The sequence below is a fragment of the Convolutriloba macropyga genome, chromosome 13 (assembly GCF_964194025.1).
Source record: "Convolutriloba macropyga chromosome 13, txConMacr16.3, whole genome shotgun sequence".
NCBI lineage: Eukaryota > Metazoa > Xenacoelomorpha > Acoela > Convolutidae > Convolutriloba > Convolutriloba macropyga.
In genome coordinates this window covers 32,594,539-32,608,518 of record NC_134480.1, presented here as the reverse complement: position 1 = coordinate 32,608,518, position 13,980 = coordinate 32,594,539, and the positions used below count along the sequence as shown (strand labels likewise).

The 13,980-nt window shown below is 35.5% G+C and overlaps 1 protein-coding gene across 5 annotated transcripts in view; it reads right to left on the bottom strand.

The window, feature by feature from the left end:
• The window catches only part of LOC142351887 (uncharacterized), a 32,392-nt gene that overhangs the window by 12,986 nt on the left and 5,426 nt on the right, over window positions 1–13,980 (bottom strand). For 3 of the 5 annotated variants that reach the window (XM_075404135.1, XM_075404139.1, XM_075404138.1), the window contains 4 exons: window positions 10,308–10,453; window positions 9,018–9,050; window positions 3,896–3,972; window positions 377–538 (listed from right to left, as the gene is read on the bottom strand). In XM_075404135.1, the coding sequence (XP_075260250.1) occupies window positions 377–538; window positions 3,896–3,972; window positions 9,018–9,050; window positions 10,308–10,404 (369 nt within the window). In that variant the 5' untranslated portion in view covers window positions 10,405–10,453. Of the gene's footprint in view, window positions 1–376; window positions 539–3,895; window positions 3,973–9,017; window positions 9,051–10,307; window positions 10,459–13,980 lie in introns of all 5 variants that reach the window. The other 2 variants (XM_075404137.1, XM_075404136.1) reach the window with 2 other exon arrangements.

Below are 13,980 nucleotides of genomic sequence, written 5' to 3'. Positions count from 1 at the left end.
CAAATTAAGGAGAAATTTCCTCAGATGACTATATCCTAATTTCGAATTTTTGGGCTGAAATTTTGATACTGGTTGGCATGCCTGAACTGTACATATTTTCAGTGACTGCCCCGGCTCGAGGAATAATTGCACTTGCAAAGATATATAAGCGAAATGGTTTTTTTCACCCCTAAATTATGTAATTTGACCGCATTCACCGCTTATGTACATAATTGCAAAGATAATATTTGAATGCGGTTAACATTATTTCACCGCATTCAGTGCTTATCTTCCATAATTTCACCGCATTCACCGCCAGTTTTAAAAACGTTTTCCGATTATTATAATTGGGCGAAATCCTCGCAACACAATGAATTGAGAAGTGAAATCAAGATACCGCTTCACTGTAATATTTGGCTCTGTAGAGAGATGCAAAGCTGGGTGCCTCTGTAATCTCTCCCAAGTAGCATGAGACCACAGTGCAGTAGGCACCCGATCTGGCAGTCACAGCCAGAGACAACTCTGAATCATTCCAGGTGGGTGAACTGATGTCCCGACCCTAAACCACAACCGGATCAACTCAATTCATCAAAATTAATAAACAATGATATTCAGGAAGATAAGCAAATTGACCTTATAATAGTGAAGGTAGAAAAACTAAATTTTCATGAGACGGAGACAAAAAATTGATATGATAGGGGAGTCTATTATCAGGGTTATAACCAGAGGAGATAGAACTTTCGGTGAAAGAAAAAGGCTTTATACAATTTTTTTGAATCCAATTGTTAAATCAATTAAAGTTAATGCAAATGAACACTCAATTGGCGGAGATAAAGTAACAAAAAGTATCAAAATTTAAAATCATAACCGACTGACGTCGGGAGAATTACTCTCAAACGACCGGCGAGCGGTTGTGTTCTGTAGCACCCAGAGAGAGGTCGAGAGATAAGGCGGTCGAGAGATTGGGGGGTCAAACGAGAGATTGGGGGTTGAGTGGAGGGACTGGATGGTCAAACTGTCAAGATTAAGGACCGCCCTTTGCACCATGAAATGGTCCCCCCCAGAAAGTTTTGGTGAATTGCATTCTTTGACACTGGTTCAGCCTAAGGCGAAAAATTGTTAAGGGAAAAATTGCATCAAAAATTATGACAGGACTAATATATTTGCTGCAAAGTTCGTTTGAGACCATTAATTATCCGGCTAACGTCTGGTGGCAAATTGCTCACGAACTGTAGTAGCCAGCTATGGCTTATGGATGATAGCATTAAGGCCTGAATTAGAGGAAGACTGAGACGAGTTGTGGTCTCCCGGGGGGGGGGGGGGGGGGGGGGGTCAAGTGATAGAGGGGTTGGGCTAGGAGAGCTGTATGGGGGTCCACATTGCCAGGCACAGGAGGCCAGATGGGGGATTGTTGAAGGAATGAGTGTGAGGGCGTCAAGCTCTTAAAATTAAGATCCGCTCTTCAGAGTTTCAACCAATCGCGTACTTAGAGTTTATTAAGGCATAATGCTCTAGCAGAACTGCTCAACCGCTTAATTTTCCTCGGGCTTAACCTATCTATCCTGGAAAAAAATCAGAAGAAAAGTCGTTCGAGTCAAAAATTGCATTAGAAAAGACTGTAGGACTATTATAATTGCTAGAAATTTTGATTGAGATCAATTCAACATTATGCAATAGTGATAGTCTACCTTTTTTTTCTAGTTATATGTAATATATGTTTACGTTTAAAAAGCAGCCCATGACCACGCTACTTTTCTGGGATCTGGCAGAAAACCTTTGCTAAAAACATATAGATGAATTTATAAGTATTTTTGACAAATGTTAAAATTTCTCTATCGTGATAGGGTCGTTACTAAATGGCAACGTTATATATAGTGAAACGTTCCGTGTGGTTATTGAGTTACCGCTATTTTGTAAATGAAACCTTAAATTGGGATAAACAAATTATAGATTTGGGAAACGTACCACCTTTATAATCTAATCATGGTACGATTAAGCTAGCAGACCATAAGATTTCCAGAGGGCTTGGAGTTGTTCTTGAGGGCGGCTATGTATAATTGTTACGCAATACTTTTCACAAAAATCAATTACTGGAGAAGTCTGAACACTATTGGTAGAATTAAGAGTGCAAATGCTGCCAGATTCTTATTGTAATGTAAATCATAGAATTGTGACAAGACAAAAAAGCTATCTTACGTGACCTAATTGCATTTGATGTTTTTTCTCCTTTTTTCGCGAATTGAAGTTCGTTGTGTTATTTTAATACAGCTCATGAACTGTTTAAAGCTGAAAGCAGAGATAGTGGTTAGTTTTTTGCATTAATATTAAGTTGAAAGTGAGATAACATCCTGAAAACCTATATCTTGGAAATTTTAGCAATATTGACTAGTGAGACTTGCAGCTAAATTGTTCTAAATTAATAACAAAAAACTCTGAGTTTCAATTTTTTTTAAAATCTAGATCTAAATAGTAATTTATTTCACAGATTAGAGCGATTTACCGAAGTTAATTTTAGCGTCTTCTGATGACAGTCACTTTGAACTTGTGTCAATCAGTCTTTATGGATTTAATAAAGGAAGGCAAAAATCAATTTTTTTGGTGAGTAGAAACTTTTTATTAAAAAAATTGTCACATTAGAAGTGTTTTCAATAAATCTGAAATCATTTTTGCATTGGACTTTCCATTGATATGAAGAATTTTAGAAAGGATGACAAGTTCCTAAAAATACATCACAGCAATATCAAAAAAGCTGCGAATTATTTAAACGTAGTTGCACAACTACTGAGTTAGATTTCGAAGAGTTTCGTTCAAAACCAGAAACTGAACATTTTAAAATGTAGAAATTGCGAAATCCATTTTTGAAAAGGCGGTTGATAACTTGAAAGGGAAGTAAAGATTACGATCGAATAGAGGCATGTAAAATTATTAAGATCGAATAGCCCCATATATATGACTAAAAAACAGATCTTGAACACAACAACAGCACAAACATTTAATTTTTTTAAATTGTAGCGGACGGCCATGATGCCATAAATATCCTCGCCACTGCTTTTGGCTAATAATAGAAGAAACATTTTCGTCCAAACCGATTTCACTATTACTGCTTTAAATTGTTTTTGAAAGAAAATACTAGTAGCTAAATCATGCGAAGAAGGAAATAAGAATTGATAGAAGCCTTCTATGATTTGTAAAAGAAACATGATATAAAGGAGAATCCTAAAGCGAATGTTTTCCAAAAGCACTACTAATAAAAACTTCGTTTTCTCGAATTGGTTTTTTAAACAGTCAGTAATATTTTATCACCAAATTCAAAAACGATAAGATTTATAGCAGAAAAGTAATATTGAGCAACTAAGAGAAATATCTCAAAACTCATCAGCTTCAGCTAAGCAGACAAATAACAAAAGAAAAACAAACCTTTGGCGGAAAAATTGAGAATGACTGGTTTTGATGTGTGAATAGTTCTCGTTTTAATGACCAACACAATAATAAAATCACCAAACGAAATTTTAAAACAAATCAAAATCTTTTCCGTAATGAGAGCTAAAACCTTTTCCGTAATGAGAGCCACACGGAATTTTAACAGCCTCCGTTTTTTGAGGATAACATAAAGCTTTAAAAATCTTTTCAAGCAACATTTATGGTTTATATCGTTCACAGCAATCATAGTCAAAGTCAAATCGGTTAGAGAGATATTGGAGAGAAATATTGATATAGAGAAATAGAAATCTGCATCAGAAAGACAGACAGGCCAGATTTTAGCACAATCAACTAATCTAGAACCAAAAACTAACCTCGAACTGCAATGACTTCGCATCCAAAATTCTTATCAACTATGCCCATTTGTCTTCTCAATGGTAAACTGAAGATTGTTTTTCCCCTTTTGGATATAGGGTTTCGAAAGTGAATAACTTACAAACAGGTCAGTGTACCGTGCTCTCACATCCCACCCAGGAGTCTCAAATGCATACACGCCTTGTGCCTCCTCCGGGTCTGAACAAATTTCAAATACCGAACTCACCGATTCAAATATATATAAAAATAAATATATATACATACATACATATATATATATATATATATATATATATACATATAGATATATAAAATACACACACACACACACACACACACACACACACACACACACACATATATATATATATATATATATATATATATATATATATTCACATAATCATATATATATATATATATATATATATATATATATATATATGCATATATATATGTAAATTGTTGGCAAAATGTACCGTGTTGAGGCTCGCTGAATTCACGCTAAATAAATAAATTGAAGGTCGCATCAGGCAGTGAAGTTGGAATTGCATGACAAGCAAAATTTAATGCTACAGACTATCGAAGCCATATTGATTTTTTCACTTCCGTCAACTATTTTAGTAACTATTATAAGTACGTGAACGCTATACATGAAGTGAAATTTAACCTCAAACTGTTTCAACATCAGCAAATCAATATTACGACTTACCTATATTGCATCAGATTCTCTGCGATTGGTTTGCGAATCAACACGTCATTGATTCTGATTACTCCACAAAACTTTTACATGGTTAACAAAAATTTCCTTGAAATCAAATTTACACTGAAAAAATGATATTATGGAAAAATGTTCACATTCTGTCGACATCTTTATCAAAAACCACTCAGCGATGCAATTTTGACATCCAAACCCACGGGACTAAGCTGCATGATGGAGCTTGAAAATTACCAAAAATCGATCGAAACTTGTTATATTTGTCTTATTAAAGTGACCTACAGTGTGTATTAAAGCACCCTTATTTAGCGGTAGTTTACTTGTTATCGTGTTTTGTTTCTGTAGATCATCTCAGTGATTGTATAGTTCAAACTAACGTTGAATTGTTGAAAAGAGACCTAAATTTGATTTTCTCAAATCTTTCCTACTTTGCAACAAAGTTCCAAAGTAAGAAACACTTTGTGCAAGGCCCATAGTCAGTTGATTCCACTGGTTTTAACAGTAGTTAAGTTTGTTCATTAAATTAACTCAGAGTAATCAAATCTCAGGTAAAAATTGTTCTGTTTTTTCTCAAGGATCATTTATTTGATATAGTTCATCTTTTCGGTTTGAATACATGTATGGCAGTGTTGTGCACTGCCAAGTTTGCCTAATTTTAGATCATTACTTACGGAGTTATTCAGCATTGAATTTTTTTCCCAAGTAATAAGATTGGTTGTAAAATATAAATGTAGCCTCACCAACGGAGTTTACCAAGCTTTGTTTATTTTTACAACAGATACGAGGCCTTCCTAACGTTCAGAATTCTTTGAAAAAGAGATATAATTGAAAAACCGCTGATTTCAAGCAAATATGCTATTTGAAATTTTGGGTTTTGGCTTTTTCGACCCGAAACAATTTGTCGGTTAGCAATGCTGAAGAGAAGTTATTTGAAAATGTTGCGTATCAAGTAATGCAATGGTGTTCTACATTATAACGGATAATCAAGTTCACAAAAGTTAACTGCGAAAAATTAATATCTGGACAGTTTTGAAACCGCTGAAACAAACTGTGCGTTGTAAAGTTGCCCTTGTCTTTGATAGGAGAGCACCTGTTACATTTGTTCCTCCAAGTCGGACAGTTGAAGGCAAACAACTGTTCAATCTGTTGATGAGAGTTCCGAAGGGACCCACCAAAAAAACAAAAGAGTCAACAACAAAAGACCAGCGTGATGAATAGAGCAGTGCAATTCAATATAGAGAATGAAGTGAGAACCGTGCTCAAAAGCAATAAACAATGCAAAGGCGAACAGAAGCCAGACAATTCGAGCACAATCAGCAGAGCACAGGTTCAATCAACAGCTGACAAATACTACAAGAAATTCAAAAGATTTAGTTGAAGAAAATAACACTAAACGAAGGCTTGGCTTCAAAATAGCAGAAAATTCAGATCCATCCGACGAACTAAAGAACCTCCACCAAAAAACTGTCAACCTTCTGGAGGAAAAATACCCAAGCATCTGCAGCGTCAAAGCAAGCTTGTGCCCTACCAAGCAAACTTTGTTGAAGAACAGCTAAGAGAAGCAAGGAAGTGCAAAGCAAATTTGGACAATCATTGGCTTGCTCAGTTGTTGAATAGCTTCGGGAAGGCCACTACCAACGTGAAGTAAAAAGTTTAAACAATTCTCGATGAGGAGACAAGTGAATTTAAAAGAGAGATTTCAAGAGGTTCCACTTTGTTGGAAGAGATTTTGTGTTCATTTTTTGACTTCATTTTTGCGTTAGCGAAAACGTTAGTTGATCATTGGAAACCTTGTAAAAAAAGATTATTTTAACAAAAAAGCAGATTTCAGATTCTTACGTAGTACAATAATATCTTAGATTGCACAAATTGTTTTTAGTGTTTCGTTCTCCCCAGGTTGACTACTTGACACGAAATTTGGAAAATTTACAAAGACATACTGTTCCTTAAACTTGAAAAAATTGTACGACGCCATAAAACGCCGTAATAAGTTTTTTTCGACCCCTTAGCCAATTTTTTTATTACCAATTTCTAAAGTCTGACCCCCTAAAAAGAATCGTTTTTTTTTCGAGATTACTTTTTGGAAGTCTGAATAGTTAAACACAACCGACTAACGTCGTGCGAATTGCTCTCAAACGAACGAACGTCAGTACCTAGCAACTGTTTAGTGAGGTTAGCTTTATATTGATTGAAGGGGTCTGAGATTAGGGTAATAGACGATGACATCACGCCACATAACAGCCGCTGAAGTGCGGCATCAACAAAAGAGTTAAGGAGAGAGAGAGAGAGAGTGCGACATTAAACGTGAGCGAGAAAGAGAAGGAAAGAAACGCCAGCTAACAGAGAGAGAGAGAGAGAGAGAGAGAGAGCGAGAGCGAGAGAGAGAGAGAGAGAGAGAGAGAGAGAGAAAGAGAGAGCTAGGGATTTTTTCCATGATGAGATTCCATTCTACAACTTCAAGTTTTCTAAACTTGTTAGTAACTAAACCATAAAGAAAAAACTGAAAGTGCAAAATTCCAAAGAAAAGTTTCCACAATTCGCAATAAAGAAAACGTTCAAATACATTTTTTGTCTCTGGATTTTTGTCATGTAACCCATCTGCAAGAATTAAAAAGCTTCGTTGTCCAGTAATGATTGTTGAACTCAGAAAAGGACAAAAATATTCAAAATTTTTAGAAACAATTGCAAATTTTAACAAAATCTTGCTAATATTCGTGATATTAATATTTTCAGAACACCATTCATTGTCTCAAGACACCATCTAGTATGCCTATTTCAAGCTTTAAACAGTTTCACTGGCTCATAAAGATCCATACACTTGGAACACGATAACAATTTTTCAAATTAAAATTTATCAAAAAATTTCTAAAACTCGAGTCACTAAAATAAAGCTAACCATTACAATAACTCTAAAAACTAAGCAGCAGCTTAGTATCAAAACTCGAAAGAGGCTTCTTGTCAATTGAGGCTGGAAAAATCTTAAAAAAGTGACAAACAATTTAAAAAACAAGAAGATTGCCAAAAATTTTTCAAAAAATTCGAAAACTCGTTGAATGTTAAAATCTTTAAAAACACTCCTTTGCATCTAAAAAAAATACAATAACGTGTTATTAAACTCTAGAGGAGGTTCCTTGGCTCTTGAGGCTAGATAAACCTATAAAATGACAAAAAATGGTCAAAAATCTTGAAAAAATTGCAAGTTTTATAAAAACAAATTGATAAAATTTGTGATATTTAAAAGTCGAAAACAACTCCATTACCACTAAAAACCATGCAGCCACATATTACCAAACCCTTAAGCATGTTTTCGGAACCATGAGGCTGAAAAATCTTGAATAATGACAATAAATTTAAAAAATGCTTAACTTTTTTTTAAAAAAAGGCTAAAATTAGTGATGTTAAAATCTTGAAAAAAGTTCCATTACGTCTAGAAACTATATATTAACCTATCATCAAACCCTAGAGGAGGCTCCTTGGCTCATGAGGCTGGATAAACCTAAAAACCGACAAAAATTTTCAAAAACCTTGAAAAAATTTGCAAATTTTTCAAAAAATTGCAAAAATTTGCGAAGTTGAAATGTTGAAACCATTCTATTACCACTAGAAACTGTGCAGTAACCTATTATCAAACCATAGAGTGGGCTCCTTGTAATCTAGGGTTGATAAAACACAAAAGTTTGACAAAGGTTTTACAAAGATGACAGAAATTTTCAAAAAGCTTGTAAAAAATTGTGAAGATTTGCATAAATTTGCGTTTTTAGCGAGCAGTTGTTTGTCAGTAACTAGCCGTGGGGGGATCTGATGGAGGTGGCAACAGCCAGATGGGGGGCAACAGCGCGGTGGGGGGATGGGGGCAATAGTGGGGCGGGTCAACAGTTGGGGGGGGATCTGCAACATCTAAGAACCGCTCTTCACACCATAATTATAAGTCTACAAAACAGTTTGAGCTGAAACAGAGCTGAAGGCTCTAAGAGCACTTAATGCCCGCTGGGCGCTACCTGTTTATCCCGTTTTTGAGGACGAAAAGTCAAAAGCGTCAGACGAAAAATCGGTCAAGCGAAAAATTGCATAAAAAAGACCGACAGGACTAATATAATTGCTACAGACTTCGTTTGAGAGCAATTAATTATACCTACTGCTAAAAATATTGAAAAAATAAATTGAATGAGATAAGCGTTATTTAAATCGATTTAAATAACACATCTCATTCAATTTATTTTTTCATTATCTTTTGCAGAAAGTATAATTAACTTTTCAGACCTCCGAAGAAGTGATGTTGTTTTCTATAAAAATTTGAACCACTATCTATTTCGACTGTAAACACTGTCAAATTAATTTATCATTTTTTGAGCCAATCTTGCTCTCGCGTTGATAACAAATTATAGTTTTTATTTGTGCTGATTTGTAAAAATGAAATGGAAATTCTCTTTTCAGCCATGATATGATTTCTATGATAGAATTTAGTGGTGAAACTTGTATAGGGATGATGTTTATTTAATTTCAGTGACTAGAAGAGTTTACTTACCACACGTGCACGACTTTCCTTTGCCTACACCTTCTAAAACAGATGAATCAAGCGTTTAAAATTCTAATCTAAAATTCTAAATTTAAAATCTAGCAATAATCTTGAAAGAAATCTTGAAAACGAATCAAAATTTTCTTGCATGATTCTTGCAAAAAGCATTTTTAAAGCAGGCTTTGTTTTATAATCCTTTATGAGAGCTAGAGTAGAACGATTTTTTTTAAATAATTTCTCCAATCTTCATTTTTTAGATATTTGGATCTATTCTGTTTGCCCCCCCCCCCCCCCCCCCAGTGTTCTTTACGCCCCCAGTTACAAATTTGTGTTGTTATATAGCACGTTACTATGTAAAATAAATAGCACGCACGCCTGGGGCCAAAACAGAATAGATAAAGATATTTTTGCAAAATCCGATCTAAAATTGCCTTTTCCCACCTCACCTCTTCATGTGCACTCTTCATGTGTTGTTAGATCCAATTCATGACAATAGAAATAGTAAAGTTATCCGGATACTCCCGCCAGTTGAAAATCTCATTTTTTAAAAATTTTTTGTGGAGGGGAATCTATGAGATGATTTTGCAAATCATCCATGAATACGCTGGGTATTCAAAGCTGGCGTTATTTATGATTGAACGGGGACTCGATCTCAAGTCCCGACCCGGGTCAAGAAAAGTTCGGAAAGCGATGTCATAAATTCTGCTCAAAAACATTGCAAATAATATGCTGAAGAGCGCTGAGATTGTAAGAAATGATATGTACAATGCGTTGACTTTGTGAAAGAAATGCGCTGAAATTTGCATAATTTGTGCAAGAAAAGTGTGAAGTGAGCTCAAACTTAATAAGGAAGGCGCTGTAGAAGCGCTGACTTTTTGCAGGAGATGAACTGAATTGCAGCTAAACATAATGAAATTTCAGCGCATTTCAGCAATTTCAGATGATTTCTTTCATAATTTTAGCGCATTCAGCGCGTTTTTTACAGAGAAATGGGCTGAAATAGTACGAACACCTCAACCCAGGAAAATTAAACCAATCGAGGACCTATGAACCGAGCCATAAATTGATCCAGAAGATTGGCTTGTGGCTTTGGCTTTTGAAGATTCCAATAAAGATGTCCAATAAATTCTATTCTCAGTAATTGGGCAATTGTTTCTGTTCTGTCCCATCCCACATTATGCTACTAGGATTACGGTACGGGGGGGGGGGGGGGGGGGGGGGTTGGTCCTGTACCCTCAAAAATTGTCGATATTGCTATAAGGGAAAAGAAGCCCAAAATTTGGGAGCTGTTGAACTTACTCTCACATCCTTGCGAAAGGTCTCGAACTTTAGTCAGGTCCATTGCACTTGTATTGTAATAACTAACGAGAACTAATATCAATATTAAAAGTAACATTTTGTTGAATGACTCCTAGGGCTTAATGATAATGGGGCTAATGATAATTCTACACTCATTGACAAAAGTAAACGCATGGAACCCACTTTTACAAAAATTACCTGCTTTGAAAACAATTTTAGTCTCCATAGCTTCAGCCAATTCTTTTTATATTTGTCGCTATGCTGATTGATTTGCTGACAGGTCCAATTGCGCTGCGAAACCTATCTCTAGGTTTAGAGATAGAGTTTGCGTTTCATTTGCTACTTATAATTCAGTGAATTAGATATCTCAACAAACTTAGTTGAATTTCGCGTCGCGAATGAAAATTTTAGATTGCTGAACTCTATTTTAAGGACCAAATGACAACGTTTTTTTTTGAAAAATGAATAGTAGCAGTGAAAGTGAGAGAATTGAGGTATTTACAACTTTAACGGCAAAAAGAAATGAAAGTGATCATAAGTTGATCCTGCAGAACGACAAAAACTTCAAATTGTTTACTATGGGAATAGAGTTTCCGGTCTAGCAAAATGAGCAAATTAAATCAAGATCAAGTTTTGAACTAAACTGGAAATAAAGATTAAAACGATAAAAGGAACTAAACACGACATGGAATAAGGTTCCCAATATTCTACTCGTACGATGTTTGCCCCCTTTGTGAGGAAATGTTGAAGTACATAAAAGAATAAAATCAGAAAAGTAGTATTTATTCTCCGATTATGTAGTAGTTTTATTTTAAGTTAATAAATAAACAAAGAAAGTTTTGGATCTATTCTGTTTCGGCCTCCCCAGCTTAGTGAGCATAAAAATTTTATGACCCCAAGGCGTACGTGCTATTTTCTTACATAGTAATGTGCTATCTAACAACATATAATTTGTAACTGGGGGTCATAAAAAAAAAACTGGGGGCCGAAACTGAACAGATCCAAAGTTTTTTATGCTTGAAAGAATTTTTCTAAGAAAAGATTTCTTAGACTGTCAATTCTTGCTTCATCGGAATATTTGGATGAGGATCGCATGTCCATCTCGCATTCGGGTTACAACCTGAACATGTGCCGATGAACGCATTGTTTGAGCCTGTAATTGGTGATCATATCCTTTCGTAGTTTGGATAATCTCGATAATTGTTTGTGTCTGTTCACTCATTTTGGGCTGCTCTTTTACTTTTCCGCAAAAACAGGCGTCAATTGCGCCCAGATGTCGTTGAAATTGTTGGTTAGATTGGTGGTTCGGCGATTGGATATTCAGGACTAAAGTGGAAGAGTTGTGTTAGGTCAGGCCTATACATTGAAGGAGTCAGGGCGCTTGATAATTCTTATAGGAATTCGCCTCTTTGATGCTCGTGCAATGTTGCTAGTGGTGGAGGTGCAGGAGCTGGCAGAAGATACAAAACTAACGTCGTCAGTCTGTTTTATTCGATCGTTTGATTTTCTAGCTAAAAAGATTTTTTCTCAATAGGTATTTCTTATTATTCGTAATCTTTCGTTCCAGTGTTTTCTTGTTTATTTTTGGCGTTATTCTGTCCGCATATTTGGCCAAAATGAATAATAGCTCCATTCCCCCCCCAAAATTTTGCAATAGTTTGGGCTCGCACTTCGGTTTTTTTGGGTTTTTTAATAATTTTGATTGTAGGACTTACTTTGCCTAGTGTACTACCAGGCAAAACTATTTCCTAAAATCCATCCAGATTGCGTTTCTGATGTTGGTTTGCGTAAATTTTTCCGGTGAAAATTACTTTCAACCTCCGTTCTGTTCGTGGTATTGGGTGTGCAATTAACTCTGACCAGATTAATCTGTTCTTGATGTCCTGCATTCTCTCATGCTGTTCATGGGACTTTTGCATTTGCGTCTCAAATGACCCTCTTCACTTCTATGTCACGACAAATGCCCGTAGCCAATCACTGTTCGTCCGTGAGACACAAACGTCCGGGTTTCGTATCTTCGTGTAAATAACGTTTATTGATTTTGTAAATAGAATTATATTAAAATATAAGTAATTTTATACAAGTATTTAATATATAAAATTATAAAACAATATAAGTAATATTAAGTAAGTATATATAAATAAATATAAAATGTTGGAAATAAAGTGTTGACTGTCTGGTTTGATTGTAATATTAGAGGCTGTTCTATCACATTTTCTAACAAAGTGTCCCTTAAAGGGGCTAAAATTTGTGGTTCTTTGTTTGGTTATTCAAAATTTGTGTATAGTTGCATGTATTGCATAATGTAAAATGACTTTCTTATTAAGACGAGCTTCCATGCAGGATAATTTTCCTTTTACTGTTGGAATAAAGTGTTCACCAAAACCAATTGATCTTTGTTAAAATGTTGCTGCATACATAGGTTCGATATTATTCTCTGTGCAAATTTCTTCAAATCTTTTCCCCGTTAAACTTGTAGCTTGGTCTATTCTATTAGATCTTGGAACTCCCTGATTATATTGAGAAATTTAATGACATTTGGATTGCTATGCTTGTATTGTTCAATATAATTTTTGTGGGTTGTTTAGAATATCTATCAAAAACTGAGACTGTTATAAAGTATTGTTCTGTTCCCTTTCATTTAGAATGGAGAAGCCAAAAGTTTTTTCGCTTTTCTTCGTTCGCCTCTTTAAATTAAGTTGAAGATGACAATTTGCTAAGCAGAATTACTGGTTTTAAATTCTTACCGATATCGCTGCATGCTTTTCACTCCTTAGTTTCCGCTAGGTAATAGCGGTAAATGTAGGGCTACCACAGATTTTGCGCTAACGAAAGCATTGCAAAACATCCTGTGTTGGTGGAGTGCACATCTTCGATTACTGCTTCGTTGATGGCCCTGGTGATAGCTGTTCGTTCATCCACAGTTATCCAATTTCGACAACCATGTCCCTCCGTTATGAGTGAATGCAGGGACTGATCTCCTTCAAATGGGCTTCGTCGTGATACAGCACACAATCCCTTACTCATTTCAATATGGCGTTTTTTCCCGTTAGTATTGCCAGAAGCTTTTTGCTAAACATTCTATTGCGGGTTTCATTGAGGCGCTCGTCTTCTGCTGCGTCAATGGTGTCCCAGGATTTGTGTTAGTAGGGGAGTTATCAGCGGAAGTGACCTTAGTTCGGGTTGGAGTTGAGACTATTGATGGCTTTCCTCAAGGCATTTTTGGTAGTCATGAAAGCACTTTGGTTTTTGAATAGCCATTGTTGAGAAAGTATAGGCTCAAAGCGATTTGGATTTGTTAATCTGTTTGTTTAGTTGGATAGTTTTAGTAATCGCGCCTAATTTAGGTATTCGGTGGTGATTTTTGATTTGGTGTCAAATATGGTGCCTATTGGGCCTAATTGTTCAGACTTTTCAAATTATTTTCTTCTCCGACTGATTTCAAAGCATTTGTTTTGAATTTGTCACTAGAATGTGATTTATTTGAAAGCTTAATAAGCAGTGCAAATGGTTTTTGTAAATATGGTAGTGGCAATTGCGATGCACTTGACGGATTTGAGTTGTGTATAGTGCAATTTTTGAAAGGGGTTAATTGCATCCCGATTGACCGTGAAGGTTTACAGTTTGTTATTTGTGGTGTTGTTAGCTGATTCTTTCATTGTAGTTTGTCAGT